General features: G+C 33.7%; 1 protein-coding gene across 1 annotated transcript; it reads left to right on the top strand.

Moving 5' to 3' along the window:
- Positions 1 to 9,350: 9,350 nt before the first annotated feature.
- Positions 9,351 to 16,164, top strand: LOC143543230 (amine oxidase [copper-containing] zeta, peroxisomal-like). The gene is made up of 11 exons (XM_077035599.1): positions 9,351 to 9,569; positions 10,471 to 10,580; positions 10,661 to 10,966; positions 11,632 to 11,744; positions 11,844 to 12,174; positions 12,717 to 12,932; positions 13,014 to 13,250; positions 14,745 to 15,071; positions 15,157 to 15,425; positions 15,501 to 15,582; positions 15,895 to 16,164. Exons 1-11 carry the CDS (start codon positions 9,398 to 9,400, stop codon positions 16,027 to 16,029), a joined length of 2,298 nt encoding a protein of 765 aa, XP_076891714.1. The 5' UTR covers positions 9,351 to 9,397; the 3' UTR covers positions 16,030 to 16,164.
- Positions 16,165 to 20,058: the final 3,894 nt, after the last annotated feature.

The following is a 20,058-nucleotide window of genomic DNA, read 5'->3' as shown; positions in this document are numbered from 1 at the left end:
TGGTTTATAAAAATTAAAGGTTATGTTGTAATTATCACTTGATGGGGAATGTTAAAATACTATTAAAAGATACCCCAAGTGTCAATCTTGACGATAAGTCGAGGAACTGCCACACTCTATGAGACATTGGATAATAACTCTTAAAAGAGACACCAAGTACCGAGCTTGATGATAAGTCAGGGAACTGTCATTCTTGTAAGGGCTTGGTTGAGAAAGAAAAACATAAATCTTAATATTAACATGGACCAAATGAAGTATTAGTAGTAATTAATCATCTGAAAATGGGAATGTTGACAATGTTGTGAAAACAGATTGTTGAAGTTAATCTACTAAAATCGGTGAATTACTTGTCAAGTGAGTGTGCAACATAACATATTTAAAACAACTTTTGGATAGTTATTACATGAGTTCTATAATTGTCCAAAAGTTGTGTGAGTTAATACTTGATAATTCAAGGTTGATCCTTTACAACTTAACTAATCTTAATTGGTGTTTTAAGTATAATATAAAGGTTATTTTTACTAAAATATCAAGAACAAGTCACTTAGTAATTTAAGGGATTGCTTTATCTTTAAAGTAAGTTATCTTATAAATACTTAATATAAACCACTTACATAAAATGATGTTTTAATGGAGGTCATGAAGTTATGTATACTCTTTATTTAATTATATGGAATAATATGGCTTAGAAATAAGGTGTTATTACCACATTTAATTACCAAAGCAAGCTTAAATCACATATATACCAATTACTTGTTAAACCAAGTTAAGAGGAGTTGCAACAAAGATGATACAATTTTATCCTTGCTCATCTCTCTAAAAATATAAAAAATCCAAAAAATTAATGTCTTTAATTTATGCTTATAAAATTCTTTTAAAATTTTACTTGTCAAATCAAAACTACTATAATGTTTACATCCCGTAAAAATAAATATAATAATTTAGTAGTAAAAATCAAACAAGTGTGTTCGTGGATCGATGCTTGGTTCTTACCTATACTATACTCATATACGATATGTACACTTGCTAATTTGTGTGTGACTTAGTTAAAATAATAATCATTTTTATAAATATAAAACTCGCCATTGTGTGAAACAAACCTTTTGAAAAACTAACAACTTTTTCATACCACTCTCACGCACCCCAGGTTTCTTTAATAAAAGTTAAAAATTTGTTCATACCGAGTTGGACCGTCTAGGACCAATTTTGATTTTTTTGACCTTGGAGAAGAAAAAAGGTGCAATGAAGTGCCAAGGAGTGCCTAGGCACCAAGTACTCGGCGACCTAGGTTGACTTTTACAACACTAGTTTCATGTGACTTGTTGTGAAGAAATAGTAACAGTGCTACATGGCACTCTAGCTTAAATAAGTGGTTTGTCATCAGAATAAAGAAATATGTTTTTTTTGTAAATTAGGGTTTATCCCTGCAAAATTATATATGAGTTTATCCCATGTTTATGGAATAAGGATCACGATGTTTTAAATACTGATAAAATTTTCCTAAATACGACCTTGATGAAATTTTCCGTTGCCAAATTTTGTAATAAACACCGATACCGCTGCCCGTATTTGCGGCCCCCACCCGAGGGATGGGGTCGGGGGCTGTGATAGAGAACTGGTTATGACTTACTTTAGCATAACTTATGGGGTTAGTTATGTTTAGATCTAGACGCATGTGTAATCGGTATGAGTTGCTATTGTTTTATATTATAACACTTTTTATAGATCACGTAATCTCATATAAATATTTTACTGACTCTTTAAGACAAACAAATCGTTCATCTTATAGAGCAAAATCTGTTTGACTACTTGTAAAAGGTTTAACGTATTCACCTGTTATTGCCTGTTTGTATGATGTGGTGATTTCGTTTGAAAACCTTTTCGAATGAATGATGCTTAATCCTATAAAATAATAGGTTTACATAACCTCTTGATCCAACTACATACCTCATTGACCCGGTTTTATCGTTTTAAACCTCTTGTATAAAGACTGGTTTAGTTTATAGGTTCAAAATTTAATTTCAATTAAACTAATAAAATTTAGCTTGAGACGGACCGTATCATAAAGAGACAGTCTATATAAGTGTGACATATCGTCATAAGTTGAAAGCTTAAACCGTATCAAGTTTTGGGATGAGACGGGCAGTCACATGATTAGACAATCTGTCTAATCCTACGGTTTGGCTTGCTAAGGCTAAAAATGATTTTGACATCTTCCGGACATCCGTTTAAGTGCTTTACAACCTTGAACATGAATAAAAACACTTATATTTCATTTATAAATAATTTGTGTCAAGGATCGATCAATCCTAGATTGATACTTTCTTAATCATTAATAACGAACTTTAAATGAGTTTGAATGCACTATACCTTACATCCAAGCTTAAGAGCGACCTAGGAACAACTTAGCATTGCTCCTACTTCTCTGAAACACTTGATCAGAACCTCCATTTAGTTTAAACACCCTGGTTTGACCTTGATCTTGATTATGAACACTAAGGACAAAGTTTAATTGATCTAGGATGTTTGGTATGTGAATATGATGTTGTGTGTATGTTATGGACGTTCAAAGGCCGAAATGAGCTGATGAGTCAACAATCATCGTTTAACACTTTAGGGTCAAATTTTGACACTCTTGCTAAACTAGGCGGTGAGATGGACCGTCACAAAATGAGACGGTCCGTCTCATACACACATCACAAAATTGTAGGCATACGATACACCCCGTCACAGAAAAACTTAATACTCAGGTTAGTTTGATACGAATCGTCTAATAATGAGACGGTCTGTCTCATCTAAAATTTGGATAATTACAGATTAGACGTTGGACTTTAAGTTTAGAAAATGACTAAATGGTCCCTCAACTTCTAAAGCTGGCAAAAAATAGCACGAAAGTTTTGGAAATGTGATAGAAATAAAGAAAAATAAATAAAATAAAAATGATATCACATCATGTACATTAGGGTATTCAAAAGTATCCGAATATGAAACCAAATCTGAATTCTCCGATAAACTGTATCCGAACTATACGAAATTTCAGATATCCGAAACTTCGGATATCCGAACGCCGGATATCCGAATATTCGGATTCGGATTTAGATAGCGTTTTTAGGAATTTTCGGATATTTCAGATTTCTGAACTATTCGAAGTTTTAATTTTAATATTTTTTTCATTTTTAATAAATACACACCATATACACCGTGCTTACTCCAAACTCATTAGAACCCTAATTGTCACTATCAGTATCACTCTCCAGACTCCAATCAGTATCATCATTCAGGCATTCACCACGCCACCACGACACCGCCTCTGTTCGTCGATGCACTATCTTTCACCGTCATCACCTTCAGCATTATCCATCATCGATCGGCCGTCACCACCTTCGTCCTCCGACGCCAAATCCATCTAGATAAGGTATGTTAAGTTTCTATTAGGTTGTTGGATTTAAAAACCTATAGTGTTTAAGTTGTTGGATTGGATGTTTTTGGATGTTTTGTGTAATGTAAGATCATTTTAAAACATGCTGTTAGTTTTTTTAATTTCCAGGTTTATATTAGGATATTCGAATCACTATCCGATCGGATATATGAAGTTCAGGTATCTGGTTTTGAATACCCCTAATGTACATGGTATAACATTTCTCTCCCCCTCTCCTCTCACTACTTGAACTTTCTTTTTTCCCATTTATTCGATTAAAAGAAAAAAAAACCTTACACTAGTCCATCCCATCTCGTGCGTCCTGAACCTTCACCACAAATGGCGAATCAGCGTCATTCGGATTCCCATAGGCGTGCATTAGAGATGGTATGGTACCGGAGCAAGAAAACGGAAAAATATAAAAAAAATTGAGGTGGAACAACGTGGTGGCATTGTTTGGTAAACTCGAGCATTGGCAAAACCCGAGCATTGTCCGTCTAAGGCGTTGAGACTATATGTCTAGGAAAATTCGTTCGGTTTTCGTTATGTCCATTACAGTACAAAGCTATATATAAAAAACTAAATGTCAGTGACCAATAAAGTGCCGCAAAGTGGCCCACCGGGAGTTAGCGTCACCAAACTTGGCAATTTCTATATATAATACTAGGATTAGCCCATGTTACACACGGGTGAAAAATATTTCAAACATCATATATATGTAAATATCATAAGATATCTTTACCGTGTTCTCTGCAAAACCACAAGATATAGAAAATATATGTATAAATGGTGGAATGAGAAACTGTATAAATATACAAATCATTGAATGCTAAAAGTCATACTAAAAAGGAACACAAAATCAGTTATAAATAATTAATTGTGATCAAAATAAGGTTTTAAATCATTTGAAAAGAAATAGTTGGTTATGATTATAGAAAACATTAATTAATGAGGTTATGATTCTAAAAAATATTAATTAGTGAATTATGTGACAATTCTATAGATGGAAACCAGATGACTTGTAAGCCTATGTGGACCTGCTACTTGAAGGTCACGTGCATATATTTTATTGCTTTAATAGTATAGTAAGATAAAAAAATTAATAAAGTGCCAAAATCATCCATGATGTTTAGTCATTTATACGATGTTCATTCAAAAAACTTTTTTTGTAATTGGATCATTGACGTTTACATATGTTGTCAACATTGCCCGAGTTGCAACAAATAAGAAACGTCAATAGTTCAGTTACGGAAAGAAAGTGAAGAAAAATTAAAATAACATTTTAAACGAAAGTAACGTAATTAACGATTATGTTGGATTGTTGATATTTCACTATAAAACAATTCACACCTCCGTCTTTTAACTTTTATTAAAATTATATTCAATCTACATGTTGAATTTCCATTCTATGGAGTATGGGCCAACAGATAGAGCATCCATTCACTGTCAATAAACCCCCACCAACCAAACTCAATTATTTGAACAAAGAAGTATTGATAATAACAATAACAATAATAATGGAAATGGATAATCTAAAGATTCTGTTATCTATATGTTTCATTTTTCATGCCATTTGATCGTTATGTCACGAAATTTGGTTATATATGGTTGTATTCAATCCTTCAAGATCTTCTTTCCCACTCAAACCTTCACCGCTAAATGGTTAAAAAAATTTCATTTCTTACCTGCTATTTATTATCGATTTAATGGCTAGAAAAAGATACTGACACATGGGTAATTTGGATCGATATTGATTTATTGACAACATATATGGAACATGAAAGAGCCCTAAGGCTATGCGTAGTGAAAGGACTACAAATGAGGGCGAACTGTGACACGTGGTGACCAGTCAGCAAATGATGAGAATTTGTTTTTGGGGTATAATGGTGAAGGGGCTACAAGTTGGGCCCATAGTATCTTTTTTTTATTATTTTCTTTTTATAATTAAACTAATCAAATAAATACCAACTTATTTAAATAATTAAAAAAATGCATTAAAATTAAAAAGAAATACAAAAAATACATAAATAAAAAAAATACATAACTAAAAAAAATACTAATATCCATAATATTCGCGCATTTTTTCGACTCGTCGTCGTTGCAACAATGCGGTCTCTTCGTGTGACCCGACCTCTTTGAGGGATTCGTATTCTTTACTCATTTCCCGTAACTCCATCATAGCGGCAATCTTTTTGTGTTGTTTGTTGGTTTCTCTCATGGTATCGTTGAGTTCCTCGACAAACTTTTCGTGTTTTTTGATGATTTTGGTCATGAGAGCGGTGAGTTCCTCGGGTTTCGGTTGGTTCCGGTTGTTTGTAGGATTCATTTTGCTAGATTTTTTTGAAGAATTTGGGTATAAATTGTTTATGAAATGGAGAAGAAGGTGTATGTTTATATATATATATATATATTGTTTAATTACTTAATTTTTTTTACTTTTGACTGTTGAACGGTATTATTAATATAATATTGTTATTATTTAAACTCGCCGGCGACAAAAGAACCCTGCCCCCGCCCCAATTCGCCCACATATTGCCGGGGGGGGGGGTCGCGTCCAAAGTCGTTCAAATTGTAGCCCCATCACAGATGGCCTAACGAGTAATAACTATAATTTCAATTTGACAAAATATGAAATATTGAACAAGCAACAAATGGCAAGTTGACTTGTGTAAATACAAGTTAATTTTGGATTGTAATTTTTTCTTTTCTGTTAAGAGTAATAATATAAAACTTGGTAAAAGTTAAAGCTAAAACTTGGTATAGACTATAGACATATGGATGAATGGTTAAGTTCAGACATGATAGTTATATTTATAATTTTCATGTCTTCGCGAGTTAAAGTCGAAACAGTTTTTTTTATCCATGTACATAAGTTTCTGACATACAAGTCTTGTATCATATAAATAAATAAAGTGTATGCATCATGTATACACTTGAAAACACATCAGCGTCATATAAATGATTTATACACTTGTTAATTAGGTGACATTGTCGAAAGAGACTTTGACGAATAAAGGCACTGCTCAAAGGCAAAAGCTGTCTATGGACATGAATTAGTTCGAACACATTCAAAAAATTATGTTTCGGTTATACCATCCTGCCATGTTACTTAACCAATGACTCATTTTATCAAGTGTAGAATCTGATGACAATGAGTGACAGTAATAATATTACTTTTAAAAGAATTATGCTGATTAAATAATTAAGTAATTAGTTAAGAATAATAAAATATAGCTTAATAATGCATCAGCTGAATCAGTGCATCATCATTCCGATTAGAACAACATTATTTTACAATATGACGGCTAACAACAACAATATATACAATATATATATATATATATATATATATATAATAAAAGTCTATAAATTTTATCACTTGTCACTCGTACATTAAAACCTCATCATTTTTAGTAAATTTATAATAGTAAAATAATAGTTATCATTATTAAAATTTATGCATCAAAATTTGTTAATTTAATATTTACTTCCTATTTTTTTTTCTAAACATTTGATATTAATAATTATCTTTTACTTTAAAATTGTTTTAAATACTATTGTACAACGACTATATTAATAGTGTTTAACGGGTTTATTGTTTCTTGTATACTGATTATTTATTAAATATTGTATTTTCAAGAACTACTCGTGTAATAGACGGACCTCAAACTAGTTTAATTATAAAATAAAACATGTTTGTAACAGATGTTTTAATTTTTCCCTATCTTCGTTAGACTTATATAACATACTTTTAGCGTTTATAGTCTTTTTTTTTTAAGTTTTAATTGGATATGAGATCAGAAATACCCTTCGGGTATCCCATCCAGGTTACACATTGTCGAGTGACTACACCACCCCTACCATTTCGGGGGGGGGGGGGGGTTGAAATATTGATGCAAAGGGAGGTATATGTTGAGGAAGAAGCCGCATAATCATAACTACAATTAAACTACAACTGTTAATTTAAAAAAAAAACAAAAAAAATCAAACTTTCACCTTTTTAAATACCTACCTCACATTTTATATTTCATTGATTCTTCTTCATTTTTAACAAATTCACACACAATCACACTAATAACTAGAATATCATCAAGAGTTTGGAGTGATGATGAAGAAACGACGTTAGCAACGGCTTTGATGAATACGCCAGATAACCAAACGGTCGTAACAGGAGGATTTTGGATAACAAATTTAGCATATTTTCAACAAAAGTTTGGTGGTAAAACACATGGGACACCGATAATAATCTTCAACTAACTCTACAACCACGTATTTGATGGTGGTGGTGACGTTGGTGGTGATGATAGTGGCAGGCGATGGTGGTGGTGACTGCCGTGGTGATGGAACAACGGTAGCGAGAGTGTTTTTGCCACTGAAGCATGTTTTAACAAATAGGCATGACATATCATCAACATATCAATGAAGTTAGGTGTCTGAAGACACTGTCACCGATTAATAAACGATAATAAAATTTATTTAAATCCATTGGATTTAAGTGGATTTTGTAATCAACAAAAATAAATATATATATTTTCCACTAGAAAGCTGCTATAATAAAGAATCCCCATCAGGCCATCAACATCACGGGTGTGTTGGATGAACGTGACATCACCAACTAACACTCCAAAAGTTTCCTCCTTTTATCCATGAACAAAATATGTGTTTGTCACTTTCTCCATCCATACCGACATCTATGGCTCATGAAGAACCAAGCCCACGATTTTAGAAATTAAATAAATGGCATTTTACCCAAAAAAGAAAAAAAAAAGAAGATTTAAATAAAAAAAATGTATGGATAAATTCATTACAACGGTACAAGTGTGTAAAAGTTTAATGTAGCACGTCTAACAAATGATGTGTTTTGAGTCTATATGTAATGTCTAGGTTGTAACAAAACTGAAAAGGCCAACTCATCAACTAAGAGATAGAAATATGAGTGTAGAATATATATAACTTATGTCTCACTTATCTCCATTATTGTAAGACTTTGAGTACATTCAAGTTAAACAAGTTTGAGTCAGTTTTAGGTCGAACACACGAATACATTCGGACAAACCTGATCAAATTCTCCCGCCCTAAAGGTTTGCTGTCCACCCGCTCAACTCGTTTAATATTTTTATAAGCTTGTTTTACATGATAACTTCCAGTTTTAGGTCGAACACACGAATACATTCGGACAAACCTGATCAAATTCTCCCGCCCTAAAGGTTTGCTGTCCACCCGCTCAACTCGTTTAATATTTTTATAAGCTTGTTTTACATGATAACTTCCAGTTTTAGGTCGAACACACGAATACATTCGGACAAACCTGATCAAATTCTCCCGCCCTAAAGGTTTGCTGTCCACCCGCTCAACTCGTTTAATATTTTTATAAGCTTGTTTTACATGATAACTTAAATCATCTAGCTATTTTACATATATTTCAAAATTAAATCGTTATAGTTTAAACAAAATTGCTTAAATGGCACAGGTGACTTTCTCTATGAAAAGTTGCAGGTTCAAGTCTTGTTCATGATAAAAATGTCGGACATGAGTAAAATATTTTACCATAGTAGACATTTGAGAGATAGATTTCCTTTGAGGCGGGTGGCGATCTCAATGTGGGTATTTTTTATTTTAATTTGAATGGAAAGTTTTAAGTTTATAAAAATCCCATATTTATAAGCCGATAACTAACATCCCTACTAGTTTGTAGAATATTAGGCATGAGAATCGGTAACAACACATTTATTAATTATTATATTTATAACATAATATAATATCATATAATTAATCTCCGTTAGTCACGTGAAGTCATCATCTTCTTCTTCTTCATATATATATATATATATATATAGATAATCCCCAAAATCCTGTTTATTTTAAGAAACCAGAAGCCCTACTCAACGCTTCCTGTTAAGAGAGTGAGAATAGCTTCTGTATGTCAGTAGATTGTACTTACTACTACGGTGGATTTAGTGAGCTTGCTAACCCTCTGCAATGGCCTCAGCTTCGCAAAAGACGTCGCATTCTAATTCCACCGATGATTCACTCTCCGTTCACCGTCATTCCGACTGGAATGATCACAACACGCCGATCAATACCTCATCAGCTGTTTCCTTGATCAATCCAACGACTGCTGATCCTAACGCCAATGCCTCCTCTGCTAAAGGTATTTTATATATACGCTTCTGTTAATGTCTGCATATTTTAGGGTCTGCTTTTCATCAAATTAACATACTAACAACATACTAACTGTGAGAATCAACTACTATAATTATATATATAACATAGTGTAATTACATAATTACACTACTTGTTTCTCACAGTTAGCACTTAATTTAATTTGTGTGTTAAATTTCCCCCTTTTTTACACATGTAATTCTGTTATTGCATAATAAATTTTACACATGTGTATACTTGTGATTTATATATGTAATCCAAAATTTATTTTAAAATTATGATATGATAAAACTACTAATGTTAATATATATAAAAAAAATGTTTGGTTGTTAAGAGTTGAAAAGTTTTTATCTTTTTGGATTTATCTACTAGTATGTATATTTAGGGCTTCGTTTTGAGTTATCTTAACTTATACAAATAGTTGTACAATTATACGGAATTACGGATACATCTACATATAGGTAGGTATATATACAGGTATACTGCAGTACATATAGAATTTAGATTTAAGATTTATCTACTACTAGTATGTGTATTTTTTTGCGATTGATTTACACAATAGCATGTGAGATTTTGGTTCCTGCTGGTGGAAAATGCATTGTAATCTGTTTTTCATTGTTGATTGGTCACCTTAAGTTTGTCTGATATGATTTGTCTTGTTTGGATGGTTAAGAATTGCTTCAGTTGATTATTTGTAGAAAGCATTAAATCCAATTTGTAGGTTGATGTTTATGAATCCTCTGTTTGTGTAAAAGATGCTTTATTAGTTACTGAATGGTATAAATTCTAATAACACCTGGCATACTACATTGTTATGTAACCATGTAAGCTTTTGTGCAAAAGCTTTCATGATCATTTGCAGTTGACAACTTTGTGCTCTGTTCTTGTAGGAATCCAAATTCTCACTAAGGTGCAAACTAGCCATCCTTTGGATCCTTTATCAGCTGCTGAAATTAAAGTGGCTGTGGCTACTGTAAGGGCAGCTGGAGCAACCCCTGAGGTATTCATTGGATCATAATATCAAATTTAAATTTTATTATAATTTTTGTGATTGGAATACTAATTGTGACATCTTTTCAGGTAAGAGATGGTATGCGATTTGTGGAAGTGGTTCTGTCAGAACCCGATAAAAATGTTGTTGCACTTGCAGATGCATACTTTTTTCCACCATTTCAACCTTCTTTATTACCAAGAACCAAAGGTGGAGCTGTTATACCTACTAAGCTTCCTCCAAGAAGAGCTAGGCTTGTTGTTTACAATAAAAAGTCAAATGAAACAAGCATTTGGATCGTTGAACTGTCTGAGGTTCATGCAACAACTCGTGGTGGACATCATAGAGGAAAAGTAGTTTCATCAAAAGTTATTCGTGATGTTCAACCTCCAATGGTAAGCCTATTCTTGCATCTCATGTTATATTTTATTGGCCCTTGTGTAAACAAACAGAACGGACACAAACTTGGAATGTTTGTTTGTTAAGTAAATGAATGTGCTCGTGATCATTCATTAATACTATAACAGAACGGATCGTGAACACTAATGAATGGCCATAGATGAATGGACAAAATTTAACATAACTGAGCGTAAACCAATCAAAAAAGAAGCTTGAACATCAATCTGTTTGGCCTGAAAAGTTGATAAAACAGACCAAATTGTAATGGTATAATTTCATTAAACTAGACGACATTGTAACGGATGTAAAATTTAAAATAAATAGATAAACGAATGTAAATAAAATATATAAACGCACATAAATGAACGTAACCAAATCATTATAAATGATGGAACATAAATGATTTTAAATGAATGAATGTTCATGGAAGTAATTGAAAGAACAAGATATGTGTTCGTGTTCCTTCGTTTAAATCAATGAACAAACAATGTTGTTCATGTTCGTTCATTTACTAAAATAAACGAACTACTTGCCAAACGGTTCACGAACAGTTTATTGAATTCTCAGTTCGTTTACATGCCTAATCCCTTGCTTTTTTGAGCCAGTTTTTTGTACATAAATAGATTCACACTATTCTTGTTCACATTATTATCCATTACAGGATGCTGTGGAATATGCTGAATGTGAAGCGGTTGTGAAAGATTACCCTTCATTTCAAGAGGCTATGAAGAAGAGGGGCATTGAAGATATGGATCTAGTGATGGTTGATGCTTGGTTAGTAATAAACCTAACTTCACATGTGAAATATATTAACTAATGCATATCTTACCATATAACTTATTCCATGCTGTATATTATTGAAATATCATTCAGGTGCGTTGGCTATCATAGTGAAGCTGATGCTCCGAGTCGCAGATTAGCAAAACCGCTTATATTTTGTAGGACTGAAAGTGATAGTCCAATGGAAAACGGTTATGCACGACCTGTTGAAGGCATTTATATTCTAGTTGATATGCAAAATATGGTAATACTTGAATTTGAAGACCGCAAATTAGTTCCTCTACCACCTGCCGACCCGTTGAGAAACTACACTCCTGGTCATACTCGAGGTGGTGTTGACCGAAGTGATGTAAAGCCATTACAAATTCTTCAGCCCGATGGACCAAGCTTTCGTGTTAATGGACGATATGTCGAGTGGCAAAAGGTAGTTAACTTTCAGTTAAATGATATTAGTTGTAGGTGGGAATCATGACCCATTCTTCAAAGAATGGGTTGATTTGAGGAAATATAAATTGTATATGGGTTGGGTAATCTCAGATCAGTCAACAGGTCAATTTGGGTCTACTTAGAATAGTAAATGGTCAAGACGAGTAACTCTTAACTATTATAAAACTTGTTAACTTAAAAGGATCCAAATGGATTAACACCGCCCATGACCATTGTTTGTCTTCACCTACTCGTTATTGTCGACACCACTGCCACCCGCCGCCACCACCCCGTTGCTACTGCTGGCGCCACCAATTTTGACCCGAACCAAACTGATGCTTTTCTAAAGCATCTCGTTTTGACCCTAACCAAATTGTTGCTGTTTTTAAAGCGAGCCATTTTGACCCTAACAAATTTGATGTTTCTTTTTAGTTTTGACCCAAATTCATTTTGCTCATAACCCATATTTCTATTCTAGTAAACTTAATATTTATAGGTTAAACACGAGTTTTAAACTTCTTTTATTATTTCTTTTAACAGTGGAACTTTCGTATTGGGTTCACTCCAATGGAGGGTTTAGTTATCCATTCTATTGCATATGTTGATGGTAGCAGAGGCCGAAGACCCATAGCTCACAGATTGAGCTTCGTTGAGATGGTTGTGCCGTATGGTGATCCAAACGATCCTCATTATAGAAAGAATGCATTTGATGCAGGCGAAGATGGCCTTGGAAAAAACGCTCATTCTCTTAAAAAGGTCCGTCCGTGTTTAAAATTTTAGTAAACTTTTAATGCGGTTGGTCAATCTGAGGCATATAATGAACATTGGTCTTTTCAGGGATGTGATTGTTTGGGTTACATCAAGTACTTTGATGCACATTTTACAAACTTCACTGGAGGCGTTGAAACGATTGAAAATTGTGTATGTATGCATGAGGAGGATCATGGAATCCTTTGGAAGCACCAAGATTGGAGAACTGGTTTACCTGAAGTTAGAAGATCCCGACGACTCACAGTGTCGTTTATATGTACTGTGGCTAACTATGAATATGGTTTCTATTGGCACTTTTACCAGGTTAGTTAATTGTGTACATAATATTGTACTCAACATTTAACTTTTTCTTATCAAACACATTCAAATAATGCATAGCCGTAATTTACTTTTTAATTATTGAACTGAGTTAATAATACGTCAATCTTTTTTTTTTAAATGAAACTTTTCATATTATATTAACCTTTTTTTTAATGGAGCCATGATGGAAGCAACTTTTCTTCATGGCATCAAGTCATCAATAATTATATTTTGGTTTTTCGTTATCAGCAATCTTTGGCCCAGAGGGAGAGTGGGGCCAGCCGAGCTGTTTTTTTTTTTTTTTTTTTTTTTTTTTTGTAAGGCTTGTATATAAAGAAAACAAAGGGTACCTCCTAGCCAGAAGCTAGAAGCCCGAACAAACAAGATGAAAGAAAATACAAATCAGGAACCAAATCAGAAAAGGAAAAATAAAACTTGAAACAAAAAACTACAACGGGAAATTTTCAAAGTTGAATTGACACCATTTGTCCCACTCTAAGCTGACCCGGTTGCTCCTATTTTTCACCCAAAGATAGGAAACCAACTTTATGTCACTTATCAGTTTATTAACCGTACACTCTTTAAAGTCATGAATTTCGCATTCCTTGCTTTCCAGATGAGCCAAAACGTGACCGCGAGAATGGCCCGTATTATTTATTCTAACTCCTTAGGGACTTTAAGCTGTTTTGGAAGTTCTAGAAGTTGTTGAATCGAGCCCAAATTACCCACGTACGATAACTTCACCCATGACATAATAACCGAAAGAATGTTTCTAGCGTAGCAGCAGTTTACCAAGAGGTGTTCTACGGTTTCTGGAAAGGAACCACAAAGTCCACAATTCACCTCTTCCATAGTTAAGCCTCGGCTACTCAAAGCTATTCTAGAAGGAATGCGATCTAGAAGGACCCTCCAAATGAAACAATTAACTTTGCTAGGAATCCAGTTATTCCAACTTTGAAAGTGATCTCTGGAATCCCAACATTATCGATTTCCCATCAAACACTTTTGACCATGAAATCACCTGCGACCTGCCTTGTTCTCACAATGACTCCAACACCAACTATCCATATCATATGATAAACGAACATTTGAAAATATATTACATACCCCTTCAAGTTGTTTCTACAAGGCTTTGGTAGGCTGCCTTTTCCAGCCCCAAACTGGTTCTGTCTTGCCAATTATCTTTAGGAGTCGGTCCTTTATGAGCACCTCTTTATTGGACTCTAAAGCAAACAGGTTTGGAAAGGTTTCCTGTAGCGAGTTCACTCCAAACCCATTTGACTTATTCTTATTTGCTATTCTTTTTTAATTTGTCCCTTTTACCCTTGTGAGAGAAAAGAAAATATCACCCCAGTTGATTATTAATTTGTAATTCTGCCACCTCTTTTGATTATTTTTGGCTGTTCGACACCATGCACTTTCTGGTCTTGTTTTACTGTTTTTTGATAATTAATTTTGTTTTTACCTTTTTATGTTCATTTTTGTAATGTATTGCAGGATGGAAAGATTGAAGCTGAAGTTAAACTTACAGGAATTCTCAGCTTAGGAGCACTGCAACCTGGGGAAGTTAGAAAATATGGTACAACTATTGCCCCGGGATTATATGCACCGGTTCATCAACATTTTTTTGTTGCTCGTATGGACATGGCAGTTGATTGCAAGCCTGGAGAAGCATACAACCAGGTTGTTGAAGTTAATGTCAAAGTTGAAGAATCTGGTGAAAATAACGTCCACAATAACGCGTTCTACACCGAGGAAACATTGCTTAAGACCGAATCACAGGCAATGCGCGATTGCAATCAGTTATCCGCTCGTCATTGGATAGTAAGTGTGTTAACTCTTACTTGTCAACTTAATTTGACACAAAATTCTTTTTATTATTTAATAATGTTTTATCTTTGTACTTTAGATTAGGAACACGAGGACCGTGAACAGAACCGGGCAGCTTACAGGATATAAGCTCGTACCCGGTTCAAACTGCTTGCCTCTGGCTGGTTCAGAGGCTAAGTTTCTAAGAAGGGCTGAGTTTTTAAAGCATAATCTTTGGGTAACACCTTATGCACTTGATGAGAATTTTCCTGGTGGTGAATTTCCTAACCAAAATCCACGTGTCGGTGAAGGACTCGCCTCATGGGTTAAACAAAACCGTTCTCTTGAAGAAACCGATATTGTCCTATGGTCAGTAAACTTATTTTGTTATTTTTTGTTTCATTTAAATTAGTCGATATATGGACTAAATGATGGATATTGCAGGTATATATTCGGGATCACTCATGTTCCTAGGTTAGAAGATTGGCCCGTTATGCCGGTTGAGCATATTGGTTTTATGCTTCAGGTAATTTAGATTTGCGTAATTATGGATTTTATGTTTTGAGTTTGTTAAGAGAGTTAAGAAAATTGATTTAATGGTTTTTTTATAATCTCAAGTAAGATTTGAAAGATGTGCATGAAACCAAAAAAACTGAACTGCAATCGACTGTTTGGTTTTATGTTTTCGTAGAAACTGAACTTTTTGTTCGGTTTTGGTTTTGCATGTAATAAAAACCTAAAAAACTGAGCCAAACCAGATACACACATTTTCATAATTGGCAATGACAGATTGATTATCTGTTTTACTAATCTTGGTTAAAACTTTATATGGGTGCAGCCGCATGGGTTCTTTAACTGCTCACCAGCAGTTGATGTGCCTCCTGGAGCATGTGAGTCGGATGTGAAAGACACCGAGCCTAAAGATACCGTTGCTTCCAAGTCTGTTACAAATGGTTTGATTGCCAAGCTTTAATTGGCGTGTTCACCAACAAACAGACTTTTACTGTCCCTTGTTCTTTTACCATGTGGTTAAAATTTGTTTGGGTTTAAACACTGGACTGTGTTTGTGTTATGACGGCGTGTTGGGTTCTGGTAATCTTTTGGTCTTATTATCTCATACAGTCGCTAGGTACATTACTACTCTTTCATTCACCCAGTGACCAGTCAAACTTGATCGCTAGGTACATTACTACTCTTTCATACAGTCGCTAGGTACATTACTACTCTTTCATTCACCCAGTGACCAGTCAAACTTGATCGAATTATTTCTCTATATTTTATGTTTGAAGTTTCTCATTATTCTTATACTTTTGTGAACAATGTATTGGCCGTTCAAATATATATATATATATATATATATATAGGATCAGATCATGAGAGAACCTTTTTAAAATTGAGAACTATGAGAACTGGATCACAAAAAATCCAAAAATAAAAAAAATTATAAAATAAAAAAAAACACAAAAATCAAAAAAGTATAAAAACCAAAATTCTTATTTTATCATCCCGGTTTCATAAAAAAAAAAAAACTCGGTTTAGCTAAATTATATACACATATGTGTAATATATACATATATGTATATTTACATGTTTTTTTACACATGTGTATAATTTAAGATAAATGATACTGTACATATGTGTATATTACGTAACCAAAGATTATATAAAATTATACATATGTTTATAATACGACGTTTTTTTTTTGTTTTTTTTTGTATTTTTTTTAATGAAACCGGAATGAAATGTAAGAATTTTGGTTTTTTTACTTTTTTAAAATTTTTATTATTTTTTGTTTTATGATTTTTTAAATATTTTTTTAAAGGTGATTTTAGTGGTTCAAAATGGTTCTCAAAGTTCTTAATTTGCAAAGGGTTCTCTTAGGATCCTTACCATATATATATATATATATCTATATATATAAAAGCTGTATTAACTTGGCAAAACCACAGAGGCCAATAACAGATGTATTTACGTTGTCTGAGTGTCTGAAACTGAGCTAAACTGTGGTTTATTTTGCCCAATAATAAAGTTTGACCCGATGGTAATTAAAATGTAAAGATATATGATCTGAGCCCAAACTAACTGATGAAAAAATAGATTGAAACCCAATATCTGATATAAAACTGTCAGGTTTCGTTAAATCAATCAAATAGGGTTCATCCTCAATATAGAATGTTACATGAGATAAAATTATATAAGTGGATAAGTTTAATTATTTTTATCATATTTTCAATAGCGTAAATGGCCTCCCGGTAAGTAATATTTTCAGGTGCCCGGGCGGAGATGAACCGAATTCCAACATTATTGGCTTTAGCTAGAAGGAATAGACATGTAAACTCACAATTATGTCCTTTATGTGACAAAGTGAATGAGACGGCGGAACATTTATTTACCTCATGTTATATTGCAACACTGGTTGGCAATTCGTGAGTAAAATAAACCAAATATATGCTTTTACGATAACAGTTTTGTTTGAAGGGCATAAAGCCACTCAATTAGGAAAAACATATAAAGATACAGTTCACAGTTTAATCTTTATAGGATAGTGATCTTAGTCAAAGTACAATCCCTTTTATGAAAGGATTGATGCGATTTCTCTTTTTTTAAGTATGTTATAATCTCTGTTGTTTGATTTGTTTTTGCTAGAATAGGGGGTTTTGCAAGAAAAAAAATGTGATTTTAGGTGGTTAACTTTCGTGTAAGTGATTTTAAGTAAGTTGTTATCTCAGATAGTGGATCAGGTTGACACCTCGCTATGATGTGGCAAGACATGTGGAGTCCGCTATCTCAGATAGCGGGTTATGAACAATGGAATTTTGCAACCAAATTCGTAGGTTTGGACACATGTCGTAGCCCCCATGGAACCCACTATTTGAGATTGCAAGTTATAAATAGTGCAAGTTTTCCACTTTAACCTGTAAGAGTTAGTATGTTTGCACGCTTGAGAGTTTTCTACATCAATAAAACCCCTCAATGCTCATAATATATATCAAGTTTTACCCCACAATGAACATTTGACGTTTACATTTAGTTAGCCAACAGGAATTTAAAAAAAATATTGATAAGGTGATTTTTTTTTTCACTTCTCCAACATTGCAATGACGTGCTTTTGAATTTTAGAGGCAATCGTGACACTATAATATATCATATGCCATCATCTTATCTAATGTCGATGTTGGAGGAACTGAATGCTGCCATTTTAGGCATCGCATCTATTATAATCATGACTGAAGGCCTTATACATGGCCAACCTCATACGAGCCATGAGAGATCTAAGTCAAAACTTTTATAATCACTCAAGTGGTTTTTAAGGCCTTATGCATGGCTAACCTCTTACAAATTTTGTTATTACTATAATCCATTGTTCATAACCCGCTATTTGAGATAATGTGTTCCACATGTCTTGCCACCTCACAATTTCTCGATGATATGTGTCACACCTCCATCTTAAGCCTGGGCGTGCGACTAACAATTGGTACCATTTTTGTAAATAAATCAGAGTTAGCGGATTAAAGCGGAAAATATGTTTGCGTGGATTAAAATATTATATATTTACATTGGATTATAAAATTCCCGTTTAGTGTTTACAATTATTACTTGTTTATACAAAACCACAATTTTAAGTTTAATATTAACAAAATGATCTGAGCCATCAGATCGCCTACTTCACTTCGATGCTTCAAGTGGCTATCCTTCGTTACCTGTAAAATGTTTAGAAAATACGTCAGCAACACATGCTGGTGAATAAGATGACGCATAAAATATATTTTTTTTACTTGATTACCCCTCGAGACATAACTTAGGTCTGACCCATCGTGGCTTAGGAATAATCAAGTTTTAAAACAAAGCACAATTATAAACTTAAGTTCTACACAAACCACTCAGCAAACACTGCAACGTTCGACATTACTTAGGTACCATACGTATACACATGATCACCCTCACTCGGACGTAACTTAGGTCCGGCCCATCGTGGCGGAGGCTCATGACCAGGTGTGGCGCGGTGTGCCCACTGACTTTTTACCACATATGTAAGGATCCAAACAAACGTACACGACAGCCTGAGGGCTAGCGATTACCTTTGTTTATAATGTTTTAGAGATACGTAATCTCATGTAATTCATTTCATTTATTCGACTCAATTAAACAAGTTTGTAAAGTTGGGCGTATTCACCTTTTTAAATGATCAGCTCAATACACTAATCGGTTCTTCCTTTCTTTGCTATCTCGCACCTATAGTACGAGTATAACCTTTTATTAGTCGGATCTTTAATCCGGATTAAGACCTCTAGTCTCTTTTGTATAATCTTTACCTCGATTATATTTTCTTTTAAACCTTTAGTTTAAATATTCTTTCTTTTCTTTTACAAGTTAAACCTCTAGTTTTACTTTTCTTTAAACGCTACGTTTCTTCTTCTTGAAGCAACGTATACTTTTAATTTACTTTTTATTTAAGAATAATAATAAACTTAAATAATATTAATAACAAAGAATCATATTACTTTTATCTCTTTCTTTTATATATCTTTGTTATGTTTTCTTTTGTTATTTTCGAGGTATCGAGTATACCCTCGACTTAGGGTTTTAAGCCTTTATTATTATTTTATTAAGGCATTATGCCTATCTTGCTTGGCTTATAATCACCGTAAGAACTTGGGCAGCACTTCGATGCCTTTATTTCTCTCGAGCTTCTTGATCAACACCTTCCTTGGTCACGCAAATCGATGTACTCCAATCTTCACGACTCGTCGGCATGTACACCGAGGTGGTCTTTGGGTTGTCTTTGCGATTGCACTTTCTTCGAGGTATCATCGTTGGTTTGTGGAACGATTTTGAGATAGATTCGGTGGCACGCTTATCGAGATGATTTCTTAGAGTAAGATAGAGTATTCTAGAGAGAGAAAGTAGCTGTGAGATTGAGGTGTGATGGAATGAGGGCTGGATGCCTCAATTTATATACTGGTTCGCCAGACCATCGCGATACGCGATGGTAAAAGAAATA

The sequence above is a fragment of the Bidens hawaiensis genome, unplaced genomic scaffold (genome assembly GCF_021521415.1).
Source record: "Bidens hawaiensis isolate Kalapana, Puna unplaced genomic scaffold, B.hawaiensis_p1.1 tig00013080_1, whole genome shotgun sequence".
Lineage (NCBI taxonomy): Eukaryota > Viridiplantae > Streptophyta > Magnoliopsida > Asterales > Asteraceae > Bidens > Bidens hawaiensis.
The sequence above is the reverse complement of the archived record's forward strand: the minus strand, read 5'-3'. Positions and strand labels throughout refer to the sequence as shown.